Source organism: Mercenaria mercenaria, unplaced genomic scaffold (assembly GCF_021730395.1).
Source record: "Mercenaria mercenaria strain notata unplaced genomic scaffold, MADL_Memer_1 contig_1252, whole genome shotgun sequence".
NCBI classification, from domain to species: domain Eukaryota; kingdom Metazoa; phylum Mollusca; class Bivalvia; order Venerida; family Veneridae; genus Mercenaria; species Mercenaria mercenaria.
Window position 1 is genome coordinate 1,489 of NW_026459231.1, and position 27,894 is coordinate 29,382.

Consider the following 27,894-nt stretch of genomic DNA (forward strand, 5'->3'; position numbering starts at 1 on the left):
AAAAATCTTGTATATAGGGTAGAGGACATTTACTTAGTCTGTAGATGAAATATAGCTATAATGTTAGTCTTAATGGTCACTTAGTCAAGTCAAAGAAAAACCTTGTTAGCACCCCAAATCCCAAACCTGATCCATGGGGAACCTGGTCAAATGTTTGCTTTTAATAAGAAACCCAAGTTTATTTTAAAAACTTGGCAATCCAAAAAATATAAAAAAATCCCCTTTTTGGGATAAGTCGGGACAAACGTGTTTTAACCCCAGGGCCACTTTTTTCCCGAGTGATCTACATAAAAATTTTGTCAGAATTTTTTTCTTTATTAATGAAAATTTGGGGGATTTTAAAATTTTTGTTACAGGAACAGTTGTCTGATATCCCTGAATTTTGGGTTAAAATGTTGGGTTTCCCAAAATAAATTTAAAAGGGTAGTTGCAAAATTTTTGCCCACCTACCCAAAAAAATCTGGGCCCATTTGGTCGATATAAAAATTTTTAAACCAATCCCCTTTTTGGGAATGAATTTTCATTAAATTTTTTTATTGTCCATAAATGTTTTCCCCAAAATTTTCCCTCATCACCGACATGAGAGCCCGAAACCCCCATGCCCAAAGGTAAAGGGTCACCTTTGGAGCAAATAGTTAAAACTCAGGGGAAACCACATATCTAAACTGAAATTTTTTTTTTAGCTAAACCTTAGAAAAAAGGCCCTTAAAGGTAAACTATAGTGATCCCCCTGGGGGGGTCATCGTCTTTTAAACAATTTGCCTGTAACACTTTTTTGGGTTTAAAGTTTCAATCACATTTTTTAATGAAATTGGTCAGCCCTGTTCCCCTTAATAAAATTCGGGAAAGGTTTTACTGGGTCATGTGGGCCAAAAAATTTTAGGTCACACGGTCAAAATGAAAGAAACCCTTGTTCAAAACATTTCAAGGGAGCACTTTTTTGTCCCAAAACCCTTTTAAAAACTTTGGCGGGGTTGTTTTTCTAAAAAATTTAAGAAAAATTCCCTGATTTCAAATTTTTGGTCTTTAGGGAAAATAAACAAAAATTTTAAAAAAAAACACCTAGGGGCCCCTCCTGATTTTCAAACCCTTTAAGTTTATTTGATTTTGCCCAAACCCTAGACCAAGTTCAAATAGATTAAAAAAGGGTTTTAAAATTTGGACAGTAGCAAAAAATTTTTTAGAAAAACTTTGTTAACACTAAGGCAACATTTCGGGAAGGGAACAAAGTGGCTTGCGCAAAAACCTGGGCCTTAGTAAAAGGGTCAAAGTCACCTTAGAAGCCCAAGGGCCCAAAAGGGTTTTTTTTCCCTGTCCGGTCTGTAATAAAAAAACCTTTAATTTTTTTTAAATTATTACTTGGCACAAATGTTTACCACCATAAGAGGGGAGTGTGCAAAAACCAGGTCCCAGGTCAAAGGTAAAGGGTTCACATATAGGGGCCCCAAATGGTCGATACAAAAATGACTTTTTTCTAGCGCATTTTTTTTTTCATGCAGGGAGGGTTTTTTAATGAAAACTTAGCTCAATTTCCCCTTTTTATGAAAAAACGGTTTGGGTCATGCGCGGGAAAAAGGCCCCCCTTGGGTCTAACTTAAAAGCTACACTTGGGGGTTTCAGATGTAAAATTGAAGAATGTCCAGACATTTCTTCTTCATGCCTTGAGGGATTTTGATTAATTTAGCACAAATGTTCCCCACCATGAGCCCCCTTTGGTAAGCCCCCCTTAGAAATGCAAGGTGATGATTGTGATAATCAATGCCCGGTCGTTTGTCTGCTGTCAACTTTAAAGTTTGTGCTGTAGAGGCTTTTTTTTTTCCCAATTTTAACTTCATAAAATTTTTTTCAACTAAATTCCCCTTGATAAATCTAGGTCTTTTTTGAAAATGGGTCATCGGGTGTCAAAATAGGTCACAAGGTCAAATCAAAAAAAAAAACATTGAGAAATCAAAGGACTGCATTTTACACCTGATCTTCATGAAATTTCCCAAAATTTTTGTCTGGTAAAATCTGGGTCGGGTTTCCCGAACGGGTTTCTCGGGGGGTAAAAAACTAGATCCCCCTAAATACCTTCCCTAGGGCAAAAGTGGCGCATTTTTAAGTAAGATATCCCCAAATTGGGAAAAAAAACCCTTTTCTCGGGTGAGCCCCCAAGGCCTTTTGGGTGTTTTTGGTTTTTGTACCCCCCCCCCCCCCCCCCCCCCCCCGATTTAGGGGACTTTGTTTTTTTTTTACTCAAACCAAAAAACCCTAGACACAATTTTTTTGCGCACCAACTCTCCTCACCCCCTTGAAAAATTTTAAATTTAAAACTTCAACAATGACCCGAAAACAACAGTAGTTGTGCATAGGGCATGTTAGGTTTTTTTAAAAAAAAAAAATTGCAGAGTTACGGGACTTTGTTTTTTGTTGCTATACTTTATACATAGCCCAAATCTTGTGCGTCCCATCTCTCCTCACCCCTTGAAAAATTTTAAATGAAACTTTAAAACCGTGATCAGTAACAACTGTAGTTGTGCAGGGGGTTTTTTTTTAGGTTTTTTAAAAAAAAATTTTTTTGAAAGAGTTAGGGGGATTTTGTTTTTTTATTTTTACTATATACATAACACAATCTTGTGAAACACCATTTTCCCCAATTCCCCTTTTGAAAAAAAATTTTAAATAAAAACTTCACCCCGTGATCTTTTAAACAGAAATTTTCGGGCATGGGCATGTTGGGTTTTTTTCAACTACAAAAATTGAAAGGGGTTTAGGGGGAATTTTGTTTTTGTTAACAAACTATGTACATACAGTCTCCCTATCCCAAATCTTGTGCGTGCCAATTTTCCCCCGGGCCCCCTTTTAAAACACATTTAAAATTTTAAAAACTTCACACAATTTATCAGTATAACCCTAGTGGTGCAGGGTTCCCAGGGTTACCTTTTTTTAGATAAATTTTTGCATATTTTGGGGGGACTTTGTTTTTATAACATACGGTTTACATACGCCCTATATATTTACAGTCCCAAACCTTTAATATCCCCATTTTGTGTGGTCAAATTGCAATTTACTGGGGGTCAGTGTATTTGGGTTTTCGGGACAACTGTTCCTGTAACAAATTTTTTAAAGGACCCCCATTTTTCATCATAAAAAGAAAAAATTCTGACAAAATTTCTGTGGGCACTCAGAAAATTTTGGGGCCCAGGGATTGAAAAAAAATTTTGCCCTTCGTTTTAAACCCAAGATGCTTTTTTTTATTATTATGGATTTCCCAATTTTTTAAAAAAATCTTGATTTCTTATTAAAAGCAAACATTTGACCAGGGGGGGGGGGGGGGGGAACAAAAACAAGAAAAACCAAATCAAAGGAAAAGCTTTTTTAACCCATGTAGGGCCCACTTTTAATGACGGTATCTTCTGAAATTTGGGGTTCAGAATGTTAATTTGATGAATTTTGGTCAATAGGTCAGGGAGCGTTTACAGGGCCTTTAGGGCCCTCTTTTTTAGCCCACCAACCAAAGGCTTGGGTGAGCTATTCTGACCCACTCAGTCCGTTGTCCATAAACTTCTATTTTTAAACGAATCTCCTCAAAAAACCGCAAAGCCAATTTCATAAAAACTTCACAGGAATTTTCCCTTTGGGGTTGAAGCCTAAAAAAAAATTTTTCAAAAAATTAAATTTCCCATGCAAAAATTTTGGTTGCCAGGGGCAAAAAAAAGGGAAAAAAAACTTTAAAAATTTTCCCCCAAAACTAAACCCTAAAGTTAGATTTTTTGGTTTTAAGCATTCCCTAGTGGATCCTCCCAAGTTTTTTTAAAAAAATATGCCCCCGGGGGTTAAAATTTGGGACCCCCTGGTGTCATTTGATCTTCCCAATGGGAAAAAATTTTAAAAAAATCCTTTTCTAAAAAACCAAACCCCTTTGGCTTAGAATTTTGACATGTAGCTTTGCCTAGGGGACCTCTAAAAAAATTTGTTAATCTTGCCCCCAGGGTAAAAATTTGACCCCGCCCCAGGGGCCCTTTGATTTTACATAGATTTTATAGGAAAATCTAAAAAAAAAATTAAAAAAAAAACCAAATTTCTGAAGGCCTAAAGTTTAGATATTGACATGTAGCATTGTAGTGGACCTCTAAAAATTTTTTCCCAAAACAGGGCCCCCGGGGGTCAAATTAAACTCTGCCCCATGGGGAAATTTTTAAATTTAAAAACATAGAAAATCTTAAAAATTTTTCTAAAAATTTAAACCCAAAAGGGGGCCTAGAGCTTAGATTTTTTAATTTTGTACATTCCCTAGGTGGACCTCTCCCAAAATTTGTTCAAATAAACCCCCCGGGGTAAAATTGATTCCCCCCATGGGTTATTTAAATTGTACTTTAAAAAAAAATTTTCCCCCCCCCCCCCCCCAAAATTTTCTAAAAAAAAACCAAAGGGCCAAGACTTAGATATTTGCATTTTAGCTTTCCCCTAGGGGACCTTAAAAAATTTTTTTCAAATTATGCCCCCCCCGGGGGGCAATTTACCCCCCAAGGGTCATTGTTTTTCCCATGGGAAAAAAATTTCAAAAAATTTAAAAAAATTTAAACCAGAAGGGCTAAGCTTAGATTTTTAAATTGTGGCATTCCTGTAGCCTCTAAAAAATTTTTTCAAATCACCCCCCGGGGGGTTTTAAATTTGACCCCCGCCCCATGGGGTTTTACTTGTTTGTCATAAAAAAATTTTTCAAAATTTTCTCAAAAAAAAACCAAAGGGCCTAGGCTTAGTTTTTTGTCGTAGCTTTGCCTAGGGGGGACCTTTTAAAAAAATTTGTTAAAAACATGCCCCAGGGGTACTTGATTTTAAAATAAAAAAAATTTTAAAAAAATTTTAAAAAAATAACCAAAAGGCCCTTTAGACCCTTAATATTTGCCCATGTTGCATTGCCAGTGGATCTCTACAAAATTTATTAAATTTATAAACCTTTCCGGGGCCCAGGCCAAAAGGGGTTACTTGATTGTACAGGGGGGAAAACTTAAAAAATTTTGGAAAAAATTTAAAACCGGGAACCCCCCCTAGATCTTAGATTTGTTTATTAATTGCCTAGTAGATTCTAAAAAACTTTTTAAATCATGACCCCGGGGGAAAGAAAAATTTGGGCCCCGGGCCCCAAGGGTTACTTGATTGTACATGGGAAAAAAACCTTCCCAAAAAAAATTCAAAAAATAATCTTTTTTGACATTTAAAAACAGGGTAGCTTTTATTACCCGGTGAGGATCTAGGGTCATCATGAACCCCCTTGTAGGTGTATTTTGACCATCTCTACTTGGAAAAAAGATTTTAAAGTGTTGACTTAATTAGTTATTTTTTTTCTTGTTTTTTTAAAAAAGGATTACCTTCCCATTGTTTTTACTATAAATAATTTTATAAGTTTTTTTGTTCAATTGAGCACGAATGCTCGAGGTGGCTTTTTTTTTATCGCTTTGTGTCTGTCATCGTCAAAAAAATTTGACTGTTTAAAAACTCTAGAGGTCACAATTTTGGCCAAATTTTTTAAAGAAATTTTTGTTTAGGGAAGTTACCCTTAAATAAAATATTTGGGTGAGTTTGATATTTGGGTCCTCCCTTGGGGGCAAAATCTAGGCACCAGGTCAGACTAAAAGGGAAAAAACTTGTTAACAAACTCTAAGTCACATTTTTGTAATATTTTCTATGAAACTTTGGGCAGAATTCATTTTTGACGACTTTAGTCAAGTTTAAAACTTTGGGCAAATGAAAACAGAAAAAATTGGGGCACCCCGATCAAACCCAAAAAAAAGCCAGTTTAAAAACTCTATAAGCCCATTTATGGCCTTATTTTTAAAAAAAAAATTAGTCCCGAATGTTAATCTTATGATCTTAAGGTCAAATTTAATTCGTGAAAGGGGAGGTCAAAAACTGGTACTAGGGCAAGACAAAGGAAAAAATAGTTAAAATCGATAAGTCCCCATTTTATACCATATCTTAATGAAAATTGGGGCAAAAATGTTTAAACTTGATGATTTTAGTTTTAAGTTTTAAAACTGGGTCATATGAGGTAAAAAAAAAAATAGGGGCCCTTCAAAACGAAGATAAAGCTTGTTAAACCCCTGTAGAAGCCCCTTTATGACAATAAACTTGATAAATTATCAGTTGTTTATCCCTTTAAGGGCCCTTTAAGGGAAAAATTTTAATCGGGTCAGGTAGGGTCAAAAACAAAGGGCACCAGATCAAAACAAATGTAAAAAAATTTTTAAAAATTTGAGAGACCCGAATTTAAGTTTAAACTTTATGGTGTCTTGATGACTTTTAAGGGCAGGTTTTTGAATCTTTGGGGCATGTGGGGTCAAAAAAAAAAAATAAAAGGTCAAATCAAAGGTAAAGCTTGTCAACAAAATTTGAGGTAAATTTAAAACTGTATCTTTAAAGAAAATTGGTCAGACTGTTTTAAACTTGGTTTACTTTGGGCCCAAATTAAAAATCTTGGTATTGGGGTAAAAAAATAGGGCACTAGGTCAAATTAAAGGAAAAAAATAATTAACACTCTAGAGGCCAGATTTATGACCATTTTTTAATGAAACTTTTTTCAGCGGTTTTAAACCTTTATTTTATCTTTAGGGGCAATAAAAAAGGTGAAATATACAGAAATTTATGGCCCCTTGTTTTATAATTGGCCAATAAAAAAACAGTTGAAAAAAGCAGGTGGGTAGTGTAAAGAAAATTTTTATGACGGGAAATATTTTAGTGACATTTTGGGCACTTTTTTATATTTAAAGGAGGTTTTCCTTTAAAAATAAACATCTGTTGGTTTTTGTATATGCAAAAATTTTAATTTCCCAACGTTTTTATACCCAAAATAAATTTTATATATAATATAACCCAAAATTGTTTATACATCACTGACAGGGTTTTCAATATTTTATAATGTTCATGCAGTAAGGAAAAAAAAGGTGCCCTTTTCCCGGGGATTTGTATTGTGTTTTGTAATTCATTTTAATGGTTATCTTTAAAAACCATTTTTGGGCTTGAGCCTTCATAGTTCATTAAAATGTTTTTGTCCCCCAAAAAATTTCTGGGTTTAAAGAAAAAAGTTTAAAGGTCAATATCAGTTAGGGCAAATCCCCTTTAAAGCAATATTTAAAATGTTTGAACTACTAAATTTTAAAATTTTATAGGGGATTGGTCTCCTTTCGAAGATGAACCCCTTTTTGAATTTTGGGGGCCAAATGGGTCAGGGTCAAAGATCAAGGGGCATTAGCATGTATCCGTTTATAATCAAAATCAACAGATCTAATTTAACCCCCTCTTTGGGGAAAAATACCCCTTTAAAAATTTCCCCGGGCAAAGGTAAAGGGCACTTAGGGTGAAATCCATTTTAATTTTAAAAACCCGAAGGCTGTTTTTAAATTTCATACTTTTTATTTGGGTGGTTATTCCCCCTTTAATAGAAGAACCTAAATTTAAATTGAAACCCGGGTCAAATTCAAGGGCATTTAAATTCTTAAAACTTCATTTGGGGGTATGTGTGGGTTTTAAAAAGCCTTGTTGTATTTCAGTTTCTTTTCAGCTTGTCTTGCATTTCTTTTTAATTTAAAATACCCGTCAACAAAGCCCAAAAACCCCTTAAAGAAAGGAAAATTTTTAAAAGTTTTAATTAAAACTGTGATTTGACACAAAAAGCTGATAACGTAATTTTTCTTCAGTATCTAAATCTTTGCAAAAAGAAACACCTTTTTTTGAATGATTTTATATCAAAAGATTTTCTAAAATTTAAAACATTAATTTTTCTTTTCATAAATAAAAGTTGGGTTTCAGTGGAAATTTGAAAGGGGAAGCATGAGGGTTGTTTTTGATGGCAGAAAATGGTGTTTATTTTGCATTTTGCAAAAAGGGGTACGGTGGCCGTTAACAAGATTCAAAAATTTTTTAAATATAAATTTTATATTTCATCTACTTGTGATTGAAGAAAGTAAAACAAAAAACATTTGGGCAGATCTGATGAGTTAACAAATAAAGGAAAAATTTTACGAGGAACATTTTAAAACAAACTTCAATATTGTAGTTTTAAAAGAAAAAATAATTGTATCATTGGGTCGGTGTTTTTTTTTTAAAAATTTGGGTGGGGGTAAATCGTATACACTGACTACAGGGTTTCGGGAACTAAAAGTGTGCAGGTATTTAATACCCCCACGCTTTGTTACGCACTGTTGGATTGGGAAAATTGAGCGTGTCTGGAACGTAAAACAGCGAAGGTATTTTTTTGATTTTCTGCTCCCGGGGGGGATTGGTTTTTTTTTTCTTGGGGTTTACAATTTTTAAAAACAAGGGTTTTAAGTACTCCTGAACTGCTGCAAATGGCAAAAGAGGGAAAGTACCCCTACCATATATGGAAAGGGTATGAAAACAAAAAAAAAGAACATTAAAACTCTGGGTAAACATTTTTACTCGGGGGGTACGCCCCCCCGTACAAATCGTTTACCCTCGAGTTTTTAATGCTTTTCTATTCCCAAAAAAATTAAAGTTGAAAAAATGAACTGGTTTTACTTGATATACAAAAAGGTAGAATTTCAAAGTTTAATTTGCCCTGAACATGGTTTCCATTTCATCAATATTCCCGTGGTTAAAATATTCTGACAAATCTATTTTTCCGGGTTGGGTAATTTTTTCTGCAACTTCAAAAAAAAAGGGGGTTTTTTGTGTAAAAATGAAATTAATGAGTAGTATTAATAAAAAAAAAATTGTAAAGGGTAAAGCGAAACATATTAAAATACCCAAAAAAGCAAACCCAAATTTGATTATTTCTTGGACTTGCTTCCTGATCAAACCCCCTTTCCCCCAAATTATTAAAAACACTTGTTTCCAATTTGAATGATTTTTTTTTAACTCATCGTAAACGGAAAAAATTTAAAAGTTTATTTTTCAAAAACTATGAAAACCCAGGGGCAGCCGACTGTGCTTTAAATTTAGAATACATGTAAAGGCTGACATTAAGACTCAGTTGATTTAAAGGATTAATTTTAGTCTTTCCCGTGAAGGGCACTCTTTAAAGTGAGTCCAAACCCTGGTGTCAGCCTTGTGGTCATCCCTGGATGGCTCGTTTAAAAGAAAAGGGGTCACCCTGGGGTGTCAACCTTTTTTAGTGAACATCCCTGGATGGGCACGGCTACATACAACCAGGATGGCCGTTTACAGAAGTAATTCCATGGGGTGTCTCAGTAAAGGGAAAGTGGGGTTATGCATGCATGCCTCATCTCTGGAAAAATGATTCATACAGGGATGGCTCAAATCTGAAAAATGATTCATGCAGGGGATGGCTCATATATTAATTTTTTTAGGTAAAAAGAAAAAAATACAACGGGATTATATTTTCCTTTGTTTGCCCAAACCCTTTGGGTAAAATATATACAGAGTAAAAAAAAAAAAAAAACATATTTGAAAACACCCGTTTTTTTTTATTTAAAAACCATATTTGGGCTTCAGATTAAAATTTTCCCCGTATATTTGATAAAATTAATTATAAAGGAAAAAAGGTTTTTTGTTACCTTAAATCAAATACCCCAAAAAAAGAAGTTTTTTAAAAAAATATTCATTTAATAATTTTGGTTTTGAAGAACCTAAAAGGGAAATTTTTCCATTGTCATAACAAAATGTCAATACGAAAAACCTTTTTGACATGTTGCAAAAATTTAAAAATAAAGAAATAAAACATTTTATTTTTGGGGGAAAAAACTTTAATTTGGGTTAATGTTTAAAAAAAAAAAATGTAAAAAAAAAAAACATTTTTGCAAATCATCTTTCAAAAATTTTTTACAAGAAAAAAAATTAAATAACTTATTCCCAAAATTGGGTTTAAAAATATTTAAAGGTTTTCCCAAAACTAAAAAAACCAAAAGAGGGGGAAATAAAAAACAATTTTTAAAAAATTTTCATAAAGGTTTAGCATTTCCTTTTTAATTTTTTGGGTGAATTTTTTAAACAATAAAATAAGAAAATTTTAAAATTCTTTACCCTCACCTGAATCTTTTTTTACTGAAATATCCCAAAAAATATAGATTGTGGTTTTCGGTTTTAAAATTGTTTTTTGTTTTACGATAAATTTTACTAAAACCCAAAACAAATTAAAAGGGGGTCCAATGGGAGGGTTTATAAGTTTAAATTAAAAAAAAAAGCTTTAGGAAAAAGGAAAAATTGTAAAAAAATTTTTAAAGAACACTTAAAACAAAAAACTAAGAATTCAAAAAAAGACAAAATTGAATTTAAAAAAAAATTTTTGTCATATTTGCGAAAAAGAAATGGGAAAATGAAAATCCTTACGTATCCTGTATGTAACGGGAAAATTTTCAGAGGAAGTGCTCACCAAAGCAATAATTTTTAACTAACACACAAAATTTCTTTTATTTTTCAAATTTAAGAGGTTATGAGGGCCCATTTTTTTATGAAACAAATGGAAATTCAAAAAAAAAATTTAATGTTTTTCCCTAAAAATATGGAAAGATATTGGCATTTTGATTTTCACTTGGCTTTTTTGATTCTTTCCAAATTTATGTCTCTCATTGGATAACTTAGAAAAAAATTTTCCCAAATTTTAAAATCACTTCAACTAAATTTTAATTGTAAAGTTTGAATTATTAAAAAAAAAAGGTGTTTACCCATAGATTACATGGATTCTTTTAAAAAACAAAATCCTTCAAAAAATTTAGTTTTTTATTTAATTTTTAAATGAAACACACTTATCGAAAACGAATATGAACATCCAAAAATGTCTGGAAAAAAAATTTAAAAATTTAAAACTTTAAAGAATATCAGATCTATTTTAAAAACTGATTTTTTTACTTTTAGTTGTCTTTTAAAAAAATTTTAAAAAAACTATTTTTAAGTACACAAATTAGACCTTGCCATTATTTTAGTAGCCCATGGTTTTTTGGGATGCAATGTTTATAAATACGGGAATTCAGTTAGTTTTAAATAATTGATTTTGTTTTTTGTATTTTTTTTATTAAAAGGGGGCTGAGAGGGGGAATAATTTATTTTTCAAAAGATACTAAAGCAAACATAATATATGGATTATGTTCCAAATTAGAATCAAAATCTTATATCCTCGACCCAATAATCTTTAGGGTTGGGCCATGTGTAAACCCTTTTACCCTTAAAACTTCAAATTATATCCAAAAAACAATTTAAAAAATTTAAATTTGAAAAGGGGTAAAACTAACTTTATAGTTGAATGTGATTTTTGAATACCCAAAAAAATTTCATACTGTACATAATGTTTATCCTTTGGCTCCTGAAAAAAATAAAATACCAGACGAAGCCTTTCAAATTATATTTAAAAAATTTAAAACAAATTTTAAAGTGGGAAAAAGAAATGTAAAAAAAATATTTTTCCAAACTTTAATGAAAAAACAAAATTATGTATTTCATTATAAAAATTTTAAACTTATAAACAATTAGGGTTAAAAAGTAAAAAAAATAAATAGAATATTAATTTTTTGATGAAATCCTTTGGGTTTAAAAGTATATTGATTTTAATCTCAAAAAATCTAAAGCAAAAACCCTTTAAAAAAGACTTTTTTAAGTTAAGAAAAACTCTGTATTGGGTAAGACGATGGGAATTTACGCAAGGGGGTTTAATTTTAAAATTTAACTCATGTAAAACCTTTTATAAAATATTTGCCAAACCTTATTTGTTTTTTCAAGATTTTTTAAAAAGAATTTTTGGTATCATAGAATAAAAAAACTTGTTATTAAACAGACCTTCTTATTTTGGAAGTGCTTTCTGATTTATAAAATTTTTTAATGTTAATTTCATTATTTTTACAAAAAGGAAAGTTTAAAAACACAGCAAACTTTTATTCACTGCCTGATTCATTATTTATGAAAAAAAAACCAAAGATCAATGAGGATTTTTAAAAGGGACAAAGATTTATTTGAAAATATGATTATGATATAATTCAAAATTTTTTTCAACAATAATAAAAAAGTAATTGAAATTTGATGAACGCGGGGGCATTCCCTTGTTAAATTTTTATCGGTTAAAAGTAAAATGTTTTCTTATTTATTAGAAAAGAAGTTAATGTTAAAAAAAATGTAAAAAATTAAAAATATGTTGTTAAGAAAACAATAGTTCATAAAATTTTAAAAATACTTTTTTTAAATTAAACCCAAAGTAATCCCCCTTGGGTTATTCGTTCTGCAAACCAATCTTTACGTTAGTTATAAATAAAACTCTTTATCTTTTTTTATGACAAAAAAAGTATATTTTAATAAGGGTATTGAACTTAGCCTAGGGACTTCAGCTAGATTTTGGGGGGGGGCGGTTTTTTAGCATAAAGTAAAATTTATCAAAATATAAAGGTTTGCGTAGAAATAGCTTAATTTTTTTTTTTTCCAATCCGAAGATCCACATATTAACATTCTAAAAATGAATCTGGATAAAAAATTTGCTTAATTTGCTTAAAAGTATTAGATTAGCTTTGCTTACCGGGAAAACAGAACCCTAAATTTTTAACGAATTTTTTAACGTTTAAAGAATCAATATAAATTACTCTTCATTTTAAATTCATTAATAATTAATAAAAATTTGATTCGTTTTTCTTTTTTTTTTTACATTGTAACTTTGAAGAATTAAATTTTCTTTGTTTTTTTAGTTGTAACTCTTCTCCTTTATCAAATTTTAAATTGCTAAACAAGAAAATTAAAAATGGAATCATGCTTGATTTTACTTATTACCATTTTGAACTAAACCGGACTAGCATTTAAAACTTTCCTTTTGAAATAACCCACTATCGTATCTTCGTTTACAATAATACTAAAGACAATGGGGGTTTTTCTTTTTTTTTGTTTTTTTTTTATCTACTTTTTCTTTTATATTTTGAATATCCCATTTAAAAAAAACAGTAATTAAATTAAAGTTTTAATTTAACTAGATAGAATCTGACATAACTACCGGGGTTTCATGAAAAAATTACTACCACGGGTGCTTCGGGATAAATTTTAAACCCGTCCCAAAAATTAATTTAAATTTTGTTTTAAAAAACGGGTGGTACCCCTAATCTCAGATGAATATACCTTCTCCTTTGTCTGATCACCCCCCCAAATCGAAAAAAACTAAAATTTTTAAAACTTTCGGGGAGCTTATTAAGTTTTAAAATAATGTTTACTTAAATTAATGTAACCCCCCTTTTTGTTGAACTTAAAAAAATTATTTATCACTTTCTTTTTTTTCCGCGGGGGAGTGTTTTTTTCGAGAACTCAAATGTAAAAAAAAATTTTTTTAAATCTGTAATCTTATTGCCGTATTCCAAAAAGAAAAAAAAATCTGGAGTAACCATTACTTTTTTTTAAATTGTTTGTCTTCAATATCATATCCTATATATAAAAAACTTTCATGTAGTTGCTGCTATTAAAATTTAAAAAAAAAAAACACTTCACGTCTTACTTTTTCCAGTTCAGATTTTATTCTCAAATTTTTTTTCATTTCGAAATTACTTTCACCAAAACCTCGAGTCGCTTTTTTGCGCAACTTCAGAACGACAATTTGTCAACAACGTTTTTGTTCATAATTGTTTTTTCTTGTTTTAAGAAAAATTTTTTTTATTTTTGTAATTTTTTCTGCATTATGGAAATTGCTTGGGTATTAGCTGGTTGTTTCTCCTTGTTTAGCTGATTTTCAACTACAAAATCCAATCTTTTATTATTTTTTAATTTAATCATTAAATTCGTTGAAACTTTTTGTAATAAACCATTTTTCAGTTTTATATTCTGAAAATTTTATTTTGAAAATCTTCGGAAAAATCTTGGTTTTTTTGTAAGTCATATTTGTTTTTTTTATTCTTTTCTGATTTCAAAAACTGTACATATTTGTAACTTTTTCTCGACTTCAAAAATTTTTCTTTTAGTTCTTCATTTTTAATCATACTATTTTTTAATTTTTTGAATTTGAGTGAAAAAAATTTTTTAAATTTTGACCAAATATTTTTTTTTTATTTTTTTCATCTGTCAAACCAAATTTTCTCTTAAAGTTTTTTAAATAAATCAACCATAGCTTTCATTTCTTCTTAAAATTTTACTTTTATTAAATTTTAATAATTCACTCTTTTTAAAATTTTTTTGTTAATTCCTTCAAATTCTTTACTTCTGTTTCTGTGTCTGTTTTAAAACTTTTATATCTTAAGATTAGTCATCTATTACACCTTGAACTTTTTTTTACATAAACCGTTTTAAACTGCATCGGGGGTTTATCTGGATTTCCGGTTGATTATTTTCTTTACCTCCCAATCAAATGCCCCTTTCCCCATTGTTTACAAGTTCCCTTATTTCGGGAAAGATACGTTTCTTTTTCCTTTTTAAATTTTTTGAATTGTTTTTAGTAGCATAATCACTTAAATCAATACAAATTTAACTTTCTTAACTGTCATTTTCACTTATTTGTTTTACATCATTAAAAACTCCCTTTATTTTAATTATTAAAAAATTTCGTGTAAAGTTTTTTCTTAAAAATTCCTTTGGTTTGTAATATATAAGAAATCATATTTTTGTTTTGTTGCATTAGCAAAAGATTAGGGTTAATATTTTGTTCTTTTACAAAGCATATCTTTTTCCCCTTTTTCCGGGACTTTGAACAAATATAAGTAACATTAACCAAAATATCTTTTGGTTTTTTTATAGAAAGACTGACTTAAATAAATAACACAACATTTTTTTTACCCCTTTGAATAAATATTTTTTTATTTCTTTTGAACCTTTTTATCTTCACTACAAAAATCATCAAATATTACTACTTTTTTGTTTTTCTAAAATTTCAAGATATTAACACAATTTTTCATTATTAAACTTTCAATATTTCTTTTGGATCTACTTTAATTCTTTTGGAATTCCTTTAAAAAAATTAATTAAATCCTGATATTTAGATGTTCTGGGTTTTTAGCATATAATATAATTTATCAAAATATATAAAGGGGGTTTTGCGTAGCATTCTTAAATGTATTTTTTTTTTCCAACCCAGAAATCCACATATTAACATTCTAAAAAATGAATCTGGGAAAAAAGGGTATTGCTTAATTTTTTAAAAAGTTTTAGTTATCACTTTTTTTATCAAATTTTGGGAAAATTTCCATTATAAAATAATATTCATTACTTACATTTTATAAATGAAATCAAAACTTAATGAAATGAGAAAAGAAAAAACTTAGTGGGGAAAAAGATGTGAGTTTGAAAAAAGAAAAAATGAGAGAAAAAATTAAAAAAGCACAAACCGGGATATTAAAATAAATTTTTATAGACCAATTACTGAAAGAATAGAAAGCAAAAAAAAAAAAATTAACAATCTTTAAAAAAGCATTCCCGGGAATTAAGGACAATTAGCGTTACTAGGCGATGAAAGAAAGACAAATAAAACTTTCATGATTTTACCCAATCATTTGAGAAAAATTTCCATTGGATTTAAATGACTATTTTTTTTTGATACAAAGGTTTTAAAAATTCCCTTTTTAAACTTAAAGGACACCAAAAAAACAAAAAAAAATATCAAAAGGGAATGCCCCCCAACCAAAAACGCACCCTCCTCAAAACGAACCCCACACGAAAACCCGGGGCCCTTTAAAACGACACACCCACACACCGCACACACACACCAAAGCCAAACCTTAAGGACAAAACAAACACAACATAAGCCAACACTAAGGGAAAAACGAAAAAACAAAGGAACACGTGGGGCACCGCCTTTGGAACGGTCGTGGGAAAAACACCACTGGGGGGCTTAAACCCGGTTATGGTGCGCACCCAACTCATCTTTCCCCCCACCATGTTTTCCAAACACGGGACAGTGTAATAAAAGTAATCCCCCCCAGGGAATTTTTTCCACGTAAAGGAAAAAAAATCATGGCATGTATAACACAAAAAAGCCCCGTGTATAAATAATAAAAAAACAAACCTTAAAACCAAAAACATATTATCAAGCCTTTGCAGAAGACAGAGCAACAAGAGAAACACCCTTAAGGGCCCCGAAAAAGGGCAAAGACAAAAACAAAACAGTTCACCTGGTGGATTTTAAAAATTGCTTATATAGAGTCCCCCCCTCTTCCGTAACGCAATCAAAGAGGAAAAGTATGCCAACTGTAAAAAAGGGTTGAACACTAAACATGCGGTTGTCTCAAAACCGTTGGGTCTAACCTCTTTTTAAAAAAACGTTTGATAAAATTTTCCAAAACTTTGGAAAAATTTCCATACCCAAGATCTTACAAGTTTGTAAACCCCAACCCCCTAAAAAAAAAGGGTTTTTGAAATACCTTCTCGCAGAAATGTCTTTTTAAAATTCATTAATTTTAAAACTAAAAACAGAATTTCAATAAAAATTTTTGAAAAATTTACGCAATTTGTAATAAAGGTAGCCTTTCCGAAGAAAATTTTCTTTTAATAATTTATTACTTTATTGAAATGCCCACTGACTAACGCTCGGCAAACCGAATTAATTGAAAAAATATAACCCCATAAATTACCTGAGGTACACCCATCAAAAAGGGGAAAAAATTTACAATACAAAATAAATCACCCCCTTGTCATAAATTTTGTATGTATAAATTGTCAAAATAGAGAGATGTAAATCAAAAATAAGCACATACCAAATTGTTTTGTTTTAAAATTAAATGAAACCCAGTAAAAATAGTACCCACCAATTACCAAAAAAAGGGTTATCCCTATTAGAATATCACCAGAAGGTGAGTATATTAAATGCAGTTTTTAATTCTGCCTGCAATCTAGAAAGGCCAAAATAAAGTGTCTTTCTTAAATATAAAAACAAAACGCGACAAGGGTGCACAATTTGTTCCCATGGGAATACCAACAACTTGTTAAAAACTGCATTCCCAAAACCCATGTAAAAAGGGTTTTAAAAAGGAAAAGGCTTTCAAAATTCGTCACAGGGCCCCATTTAAAAAAGTTTAATAAAATTTCTAGTAAAAAAAGCTTTATCAAAATTGCAAGTTATAAAAAGTACATTTTCTCTCTGGGGAAAGTCTTTTGAATTAGGGGATTAGTTTGTCATTTTATTCGTTATGTGGTAAAGTGGGATCAAAATAAAAACGTATGACTACTGTAATCCCCTTTTAATTTATTTTTTAATTTTTCCGGATGTCGCCAAATTTTTAATCGACCAAAAAAGGTGTTACCAGAAGTTTCGTTAAATTTTTCGCAGTATCTTTCCACATGGGCTTTCACAGCAGTTAGACATGAGTTTAAATTTTGAAATATTTGTAATTGTCAAAAAGCTTAATTTCGATAAAGCGACTTTAATGGTTTTTTTGCAATTTTGGAATCCGTACATGGGCGGTAATTTAATTTGTTGACGTCATACGAAATTTTAAAATTTGAAACTTCAGTGATGGATCAGTACCAACTTATTTTCAACAGAAGGGCTCAAGTATAAGTTTTAGTGCTATTTTTGTTCTTTTTTTAAAACTTTAATATAAAGTAGGGGTCAAATGATGAGCCTTGTCGTGGAGGGAAACTCTTTGAAAAAGAAATTCTTGGTTTCCTTTTTTTAAAAGTCTTAAAGTAAACTTGGTTTTGGTGGAAGTAGTTTCATTATTTATAAAATTTTATTCGAAATCAAATGTAAAAAATTTCTTTCCAAGACGTTTAATGCATTTGGGCAGCGTTCTCCCCGCGAACCATTTTTAAAACCCGAAGGTTTCGATGGATTCTCAATCTGACCACACAAACATTAAAAAACAAGCTAAAAATTCTATATTTAGGCCTTAAAGAAAAAATTTCGAAAACGTTTGTCTTTAAATTATCAAAAATTCCATGATACATGACCTGCATCTAATAGCAAAATTTTGAGTTTTTACATTCGCATCAGAAGGGGTATTTTTTTGAACAACTAAGTCGGAAAAAATTTTTTTTGTAATGAATATAACATTTCTTACAGGTTTTACATTTAAAACAGAAATGAACTCGGAGTTTTTGAACTTTTAGGCACAGAATCAATTACATGTTTACAGAAATAACTAGGGGACATCATGAAATCAATACCTTTTTTCATAAAAAATTTTTAAAAAAATTTTCCTCATGGTCAATTGGGGGTTTAATATGTGGACAGAGAAATGTTGTGTGAACTTTGAAAAGATATATACAGTGTAAAACGGGTCTGTTTGAATAACAACGTCCGCTTCCTCTCTACTTTTTTAGAGACACAAAAAGATGAAGACGAGAAAGCATTTAATGTCTACCAGAGTTTGAAAGAATTAAATCGATTTTCAAAAATTATTTACTTTTGATTTGCGCTTAACTTACCATTCCGCTAATTCCTGAGACCCGGATTTACGTTTTTATAAAATTTTAAAAAAGAAAGATATCGAAAACAGGGTTTTTAAGATATTACCTTCCTGATAAATTTTTTTCATTTAAAACCCCCCCCCGGAAACGGACTGTAAATGTTTTAAATCCATTTGAATTCTGCTACATTCCGCTTTAAATTTTAAAACTAGATTGGAATTAGTATCTATACATTTGCCTACTGATTGCATTGTTTTTCCTATCAAATGTTTGGGAGATTTACAAATTGGTATAAAAATGTAAAAATTGTTCCGCTTCGCATTTTTGTAGAAAAATTCACGGAAACGAATTTTTTAAGAACCCCTGTTTGGCCACATATTGAATACCACACCCGGTGCTTTCAAGCAGTACAAAACATTGGGCGTATTTCAATCACGTCAAATTTTAAATACCCCCATTAAAAGTTTGGGCCCTTACGTTTTAGGTAATTGTGCCTGTGCGATAATGATTGCAACAAACCACCCCTTTAAAATTGCATTTGTTAATAGAAAATACTCTCTACATCTCTGTGGAAAATCTGTATTTTTTTTATATTTCTTTAGTATAGAGAATCAAAGGGATAGACAAAAACGTAGATTATTACGAAAAACAGCTGGATAATTTAAACTAGTACGTGGAATAGGGTTTGTTAATAGAACGGTACTCTCTACATCTCTATGGAAAATTTTATGTTTAATTTTTTTTTCTTCAGTATAGTAGAAGTTAAAGTGATAACAAATCGTAGATTTTTTACGAAAACAGCTGGATATTTACTATTTTTTGTTTTTTTTTGGGTTTTAAGCCGTTTTTTAACGTAAAGTTTGAGATTTTCAACCCTTTGTCTTTCCCCCTTTAAAGTCCTGGCGTTTAACGTATAAGTTGAAGTCCGATTAAAATTCCTTGAGATTTCAAACTTTTGAATGAACCTTCTTCTTTTTAAACCCCCATTCAATTTATCCGTAATTTGGTCGTTTTTTCTTCGTGCATTTTTATATCAATTGTCCGAAAAGGGGAGGACTTTTTTAAAGTTTTAAAAAAGAAAAATTAAAAAAAAAACTTTTAAAAAAATAATCATCGCATGGATATTAGTGTGTTACGAAAAAAAAACGAACAATCTGAACAATGTAAAAACTCTTTGTTTTCTCCAACATTTAAATTGTAAGAGTGAGGGTTTGGGGGCGCACCATAACCAGTTTAAAGCCCCCAGGTGATTTTGCCATGACCTTCCAAGGGGGGCCCACGGGTTTCTTTTTTTGTTCTTTTTTCCTAATTGTTGGCTTTTTGTGTGCCGTGAATATATGGTGTGTGTGTGTGTGTGTGTGTGGTGGCAGGGGGTGTCACGTCTGCGTGCTGTAGGTTTCGTTTTGGGGGGCTCGTGTTTGGTGCGTGCATTCCCTGTTTGAATTTTTCTTTTTTTTTCAATAAAATGATGCAGTAACAATGCACCAAATTTAAAACATACTGAGAGGAAACAAAAAAAAATCCTATCACTTTTTCTGTTGTTGATGGTGTTTCTTGAAAGATAAAACAGTTAATATTATTTTAATAAAAAAAGAGACCAACATTAACCAATGCATTTCGCGAATATTTTGAAGTTTAAATTAAAAAAAATGCAATAAAGCAAACAAAAAAAGGGCCATAAAATATAAAAAACCAAATTTTATCCGTCATTTTGTTGACTAGTATTTTATGGAGTTTTTCTAAAAAATTTTTTTTTACCCTTTTATTGGTACTTTGTACACGAATTTCCCCCCAAAAACGCGTTTTTACTTGTAACTCCATAAACAAGTACCTATGAAAAACTAACCTTTTAAAAAATATGTTTTATGCATGACCAATATATACAATTTATGAAGACTTCACCAGAGATTTGAAACAAATGTAAACATTTCGGATTCAAGTTACGGCATCAGACACTCTGTATGACTCTTGTAATGCCAAACCCAGACAGCACAATACAATAGCCAAGTCCCCCCATTTCAGCGAAAAAGTCAAAAAATGTTAGGTGGAGCCAAAAATTTTCTCACTATTAAATGTTGGGATATACACGTATTGTTTAAATAATATTCTAAGTAAAACATGTGAGATCCAGAATTTGGTAAAGGGACACCCCTTTAAAAAGGGTGCCCCCCATTTTAGGTTTTTCCCCGGCGTGGGGTGGGGGGGGGGGGGGGGGGGTGGATGACGGGGGGGGGGGGGGGGGAGGCCCGAGTTTCAAAAAACCGTTTTTTTGTAAAATTTAGAACAAAGGGTTTACCAAAAAATTTCCCCTTTGCCAGGGCCCGGTCCGTGCGGGGAACGAAAAGGGGTTTTCCCCATCGGGTAAAAGGAAACTTCTCGCATCATAATTTAGATCTGAAAATGTAGAACTTCAAAGAATTTTCCGTCTTACAGTACCATTTTTTTGTTTATAATTAAAACGCAATGCTATTTATGTCCGACAGAAACATTGATTTTATTTAGAAAGGAAAAAAAAATGTCCACCAAAGTAAAAAAAATAAAATTCGAAGTAAATAAAGAAGTTCAAGTAAAAAGTTTGTCATGCCCTTTCCTCCATCAAATTTCTTATGCCCGGGGATGGACGTGTAAGTAAAAAAACTGAAGTTTTGACTTTGTGTACCCCCATCTTTCGGAGTTTTAAAACTTTACATCATATGACAAAAAAAGGCCCTCTGGTATAACGATACCCCTGGGAAACACATATGCCGTAAAGTTTAAAAACTCAAAGTTTTCAAAAACATTTGATAACTTCATACTTCCCGGCCAGTTCAATGTATTTAGTTAAAAACCCTTAAATCAAAACTTCATCATTTTATACTTATTTATAGGTTTTTGCATCAAATTTATTAATTATCATACGATATCGAATAACTTTAAAAACAGAAATCCTAAAACTAAGCTTTTTATTTCACATAGAAATAAAGAGAAGCCTGCAACATTTTTCGTTTTTGTTTTGTTGAGCGACCTGTGGAGCTTCCACTTTTTCTATTTTGTTATCCCAGCAGCGTTGTTTGTGCCGTGTGGCGGCCGTAAAATGTGTCCCTGTACATTCAATCAGGGCTGTTATATTTCGATCTTCTCAGATCGTTCAGCACGACTTTTATGTCGTGTTATTGGTACTGTTTAGTGTTTCAACATGACCATTTCGGCCCGGGTGGTTCAAATACTCCCGCTTTCATAGCCTTGGGTATTGATAAATCACCCCTTGGACCGGATATGGTGCCTGTTTTTTAATTTTGACTTTTGACAGTTCCTGTGATGCGCAGGCTCCATAACCTCAGATCCCCTTCCTAAATTCCAGTTTGTTTAGTTCTGCCCATTGTTTTCTCGTTTGGGGCAAACCCTTTATTTTATCTGGGGACCAAACGCCGCTCTTCATGGAATTACACCCCTCAACACGTGTATCATTGAAGGTTCCATGTTCACCGCTGCGGATGTCTCTAAATTGCTTTTTGTACTTTAAGCATTTGTAAATGTTGAGTTCTGCTCAACCCGGGGCTAGAGGGCGTGGACGGTAGCATGCATTTCCACTACCGTCCATGAACAGGCTCAATCAAACCGAGCCTGCAACATTTTCGTTTTTGTTGTGTTGAGCGACCTGTGGAGCTTCCACTTTTTCTATTTTATTATCACAGCAGCGTTGTTTGTGCAATTTGGTGGTCGTAAAATGTCTCCCAGTACATTCAATCAGGGCTGTTATATTTCGATCTTCTCAGATAGTTCAACACGACTTTTATGTCGTGTTATTGGTACTGTTTAGTTTTTCAACATGACCATTTCGGCCCGGGTGGTTCCAATACTCCCGCTTTCATAGCCTTGGGTATTGTTTAATCATCTCTTGGATATGGTGCCTGCTTTTTAATTTTGTCTTTTGACAGTTCCTGTGATACGCAGGCTCCATAACCTCAGATCCCCTTCCTAAATTCCAGTTTGTTTAGTTCTGCCCATTGTTTTCTCGTTTGGGGCAAACCCTTTACTTTATCTGGGGACCAAACGCCGCTCTTCATGGAATTACACGCCTCAACACGTGTATCATTGAAGGTTCCATGTTCACCGCCGTTTGAATACATCTGCGGATGTCTCTAAATTGCTTTTTGTAAGTTTAGCATGTGTAAATGTCGAGTTCTGCTCAACCCGGGGCTAGAGGGCGTGGATGGTAGCATGCATTTCCACTACCGTCCATGAACAGGCTCAATCAAACCGAGCCTGCAACATTTTCGTTTTTGTTGTGTTGAGCGACCTGTGGAGTTTCCACTTTTTTTCTTTTTTAGGCTTACTTGATATTACATGGAAAAATTTAGTAGCAACGTCTGATATAAATAAAATACACGCATATCGGTTTACGTTTTACCCCAAATATATATGAGAGACGTTGACGGGGAAGGCGAAGGTTGAAATCTCAAACTCTCTAGTATTTCATTCTTAATTACGATAGTGAGTGGCAATTAACAGATTATTTTCGCAGTTGATAATAGCAGTATTTCTGCAAAAGGACATATTGATAACTTTCATTGAATTCTTGAAAGTCGTCATGTATACAGGTTAAAGGAAAAGGCATCTAAATAGAAAAAAAATGGAGTAAATAAACTTGAAAATTAAATCAGTTTTAAATATGGAAATATGTCAATCCCAAGCGATGTAGTATTGTAGTGAGCCGCGTCAAGCATAAACAGCCGTTATCGTTAAATTAATTGTTCCGAGTAATATGACGTCAAATGTTAGAAATGACGTAACAAAATGGCGGCGCCCGTATTTTCACATGACAGTTTGTAAACAGAAGAAAATTTCAAGAAATGGATACGTTCGAGGTAATATTTTATAGAATTATTTGTAATGATGACAGAGAAAGTATTTTCAAATTGATTTACCCACATAACTTTTCAAAATATCAAGAGATGTACGTCTATAATCATACAATATTCAAGCAAAGTCGAAGGTCAGGACCGGTCAAAATGCTTAGATTGTATAAATAATGTTGTTAGATTGCTTATTAAATTATGTCATTCTGGAATATAAGATAAGTGTTAAACACATCTCTACAAGGCAGATATGAATACTGATTTTTGTTTGCAAATGCTCATGCATAGATCTGCTGTATTTACGAAGATTCTATGCATAGGAACATATTTAGATTGAAAGCAATGCGGAAGCAAACATGAATAAGGTGCCAATTAGATGCTTTAGCAAATATTCAATAAAAAAAAATCATCCCGTTTATTTATGTTGCAACGACCTTGGATGGGACGGATTTCGAAAAATTAAATCGACCTAATTTTTCATCGCTCAATTACTTATCGTCGCAGTGGCTGAGTGGTTAGCGTGTTTGACTACAAGGACGAAATTTTCGAGTTCGAAACCTCATCTAGTCAACTTTTTTTTCAACTTATTTTTTTCTTTCCTGTTTAGTATTTTTTCATTAAATATATTTCAATGGCATGCCTCAATTACGAAATGTTTTATTTTTCATTTGCACAGGAGCTAAATGATCTTCTGTCATGCTTTGGATTGACAGACCAAACTAACATTGGCCGTTCTGCAGCAACTTATGATACTGATACTGATATTGATGAGGTGCAAGATGTTAGCATTGAATCCCGTCTTCAAAGATATTACACAGCTACCCCCCTTGCAGAGGAATACGGTAATGAATCAGAAACTCAAGTTAATGAAGACACTAATGTAAATAGTGAAGATCCACAGTGTGATATTAACAATGTGAAAACCATTTATGACAGTGGATGCAAATGTACAAAAAACTGCTTCAGTAATTTTACTTTTTCCCAGATTGAATCAAACATTCTTAATGTAAGGGAAATGACAAAAAGTGAAAAGGAAATGCTAATTATGGGCACTCTCAAGAGAATAATCTCTGATGCTAGATGTAAGGGAAGTCGTAAACGTTCACGATATGAATATGTGTTTGAGGGTGTAACAGTGTGCCATGAAACATTTCTAGTAGTGTTTGATATTAAAGACAGACAACTGAGAAACATTAAACATCACATGGAAGAACATGGTGCTCAGCCACGTGTTCACGGCCACAGCGGTAGACGTGCCCCCAACGCATTTCCTCCTGAAGTAATTAAGGACGCAGTGCAATATATACTGAGCTACGCAAACGAAGAGGGACTCCCTCAGCCTGCGGCACCAAGAGGGCGAGAGGACGAGGCCCCAATTTACTTACCATCCTCGGACACAAAGCAGTCCGTACACAGTGAGTATGTAAAACGTTGTATGGAAGCTGAAAAGAGGTATGTTGGTTTAACAACATTTAAAGACATATGAAAAAATTGTTTGCCACATATAAAAATAGCCTCTCCAAAGGAAGATGTGTGCAAAGTATGCGAGGACTGTAAGCAGGATATCAAGCTTGCCATGAGCGACAATGACAAAATACTTGCAACACAGAAGTACCACAATCATGTACTCCAAGCCAGGAAAGAAAGGGAACTATACGTAGAATGCGTGGAAAGGTCAACAGCAATGTTTGTTAACCGGGCACAACAAGACCAGGCTGCGGGAGATGGATTTTCGACAGACGACGTACATTACACGTTCGACTTTAGTCAGTATGTCAAGTTGCCTCACCATGCGCAAGAAAAGGGACCCACATTCTTCATTCAACCAAGAAGAGTGCAGGTATTACAAATAAATTATTTATACTTTTGCTTTGTTTCTGTAATGGAAATAATGGTAATATATTCATACAAAAAAAATCATAATATTTTTTCACAATCAACATTATCAAGATAGTAACATTATATCCTTTCAAATTCGTTCTTAAATTTCATATTTTTATGCCATATTTCGAAGAAGAGTGGCTATTTTTGTTACTCATTGTAAGTCGATCTGTCTGCCGGTATGTCGTTAGGTGAAAAATAATTGGTTTCCGTCCAATTTCGAGTGAATGCTTGGTCTCACTATGATCATACTTCATAGGATAAGTTTTTTTCTAGGGTCATTAGGTCAATCACCGTGACCTTGAGAATGAAAACGGTTTCTGTTAAATAACTTTAGACATTTTTTCAGGTTACAACATATAAAATAACGACATGCTATTATATGCGTGTATGTGAGGTGTGTGTGTTTGGGGTTGGGGTCGGGGACGGGGAGGGGTGTATAGAAACAGCGCTTGTTTTTTTTAGTCATGTGACCATGTAATATCCAGCACTTTATCTGTCTTCAGATATTTGGTTTCCGGGCCGATGGCTATAAGCAGTACAACTATCTCATCGACGAGGACCAAACCATTGGTAAATCAGTTCATTATCTTTTTATCATTTTGGCACGGCATTTTGTTAAATTTAGGAAAAATTACCCATTAAAATGCAAACGTTCACGTTGATCGAATTATACTGCATGTCTGTAATTATAGTTAATTGTGTTAAGATTCTTGATGGTTGTGTTAAAAACATAACGGATATTACATAATTTTGAAAATCGTGCAGCAAAATATTTCTCATATTAATAACAGTTCTTCTTAACTTTTCTCAGGAAAAGATGGCCAGAATGTACACGGACCGGATTCTGTTATATCAATGATTGATCACGCCTTCCACACGTTCGGTACTGGAGAGACGGAATGTGGTATTCATGCTGATAATTGTTTCGGTAAGTATTTTCGTTGACTAGCGTAACGTTTCGTGTAGTTAATATCCTGTTTTTATAATTTCATTCTGTATGAAAGCTGCTGTTGACGGTCACAAAAGCCCCTTGACATATCGTAGCTTAAGTAAAGATTTATTCTTGTGTTACATTGTTACAGTTCTATGTCTGTCCAGTTTCAAGAATATATGAGCCGCGCCATGAGAAAACTAACATAGTTGATTTTCTCATGGCGCGGCTCATATATATATGATGCACCATACTAACGGATGTGATGTTATTATTAGTTTGTTTGTGTGTTCAGAAAAAGAAAAAAATATCTATGTCGAAACATATGAACGATGTGTGATATGTACGACATAAAAAATGTACATGTATACCGTATTAAATTTGAAAGTAAACGGCGATTACATCTTGAAGTTTGTGTTTTATTTGAGCTAGTTTATTTATGACTATGATATTTATTATAAATAACGTTTATGTACAACTGTTTACCAGGTCAGAACAAGAACAGATATGTGCTGGCGTACTTATCATGGCGCACGATGACTGGGCGGCACAGAACAATCAGATATATGATGCAGTTACCAGGACACACAAGGTTGTCATAATTAATTATTCAGTGCAACAGTTCCAAATCGTTAAACACTTCTATTTGTATTTGGGAATCATCTGAACTACCGTAAATCCAGTTTTCAGTTAAAGACTAAAAGATTAAAGATTTCGATCCATACCAGCAAATGCACGTTGTGAAATGTTAAAAAAAACGACAATGCGTAGATGAGTACAGTAAAAACTAGAATCTATATTGCTTTAAATTTTGACACACATTTTCAATGTGATTTTAGACCTATGAAGATTGCAAGTGATAATGTTACTGGTATTTAACTTTATACATTAACATCAAAACACTAATTAGTTGTCTACATGATCAATCATAACCATACAGCGTGATACGTCTTCATATTCTTACTGTGCAGGTGCCTGATCGACGCCGGGTTTGGTACTATTAAGAAGTTGTATCGGCGTTCGAACTGTGACACACTCCAGCACGTGGTAGATGTTGTACACAAATCGGCACACAGTAATGTACCGGTTACATACGACGAGAATGGGTGGGAGTGGAGAGACTGGAAGATGTTCCTCGGTGATAGGTTCAAAAAAGTGCCAAACATTTCCAAATATTATCACTTCCGCTTCACATCAAGCGAACCCGGGGTAGTGTACATGAAGGTAGCCGCAGACGGCACCGAGGAAATCCGATTTGTCATTTGCAAGACGAACTATTTACGAATGGACACCTATGATCTTCCGTCAGTTATTAGGCCAGCAGGACTCAGCAAGGAACGTCAGACGTATCTATACCGCCACGTCAGGCCGCTGGTGAGACGTCCGTTTCAGGACGTTCTTTGTCCGCCCTCTGCGTCGGACGATTGACAATCACATGTGTAGTGTAACATGTAGATATTACAAATTTATCCTGAAATGCCACTTGAAGATAAATGACATTAGAAAACAGGAAATATGTTATTACTTATTTATTAACATCAAATGAAGTGACTAATCAATGAAATAATTTCGTTACAAAATGTGTAGTTTACTTTCGCTCAAGCCCCACATAGAATTTACTGGTAGTGTATACTCCATATCAGCGCACTGCAGTATGTGTAACTAATATTATTATATGTGTACATCGATGCTGCTAAGATAAGTAAATTGAAGGATTGCTTTATTTTCTGTCATCATGTTTTTTGTACGTTGACGTTACTAACGTCGACGTTTTTGACGTTACTTGACGTTCGTCTGGTAGAGTGGGTTACGATTTTGTATTTTTACGCAGGTATAGTCCATTTCAACCTATAGAAATATATACATTGCAAGAAAGTTTAAAAAACGTACTATTATATGATGAAATAAACTGAAAAAGTGAAAAAATTACGATAACGGCTGTTTATGCTTGACGCGGCTCTAGTATTTTAATTGTTAGTTCCATTTAGTAACTAC

General features: G+C 32.6%; 1 protein-coding gene across 2 annotated transcripts; it reads left to right on the forward strand.

The window, feature by feature from the left end:
* The first annotated feature begins 24,625 nt into the window (after positions 1-24,625).
* On the forward strand, positions 24,626-27,622 carry LOC123536599 (uncharacterized). 2 transcript variants are annotated; one of them, XM_053532445.1, is made up of 5 exons: positions 24,626-24,924; positions 25,472-25,538; positions 25,780-25,896; positions 26,389-26,491; positions 26,871-27,622. In XM_053532445.1, the coding sequence occupies exons 1-5, from the start codon at positions 24,661-24,663 to the stop codon at positions 27,325-27,327; spliced, it is 1,008 nt and encodes a 335-aa protein (XP_053388420.1). In that variant the 5' UTR covers positions 24,626-24,660; the 3' UTR covers positions 27,328-27,622. The 2 variants fall into 2 exon arrangements, with proteins under 2 accessions (XP_053388420.1, XP_053388421.1); XM_053532446.1 differs by having other exon boundaries at positions 25,786-25,896.
* The last annotated feature ends 272 nt before the right edge of the window (positions 27,623-27,894 follow it).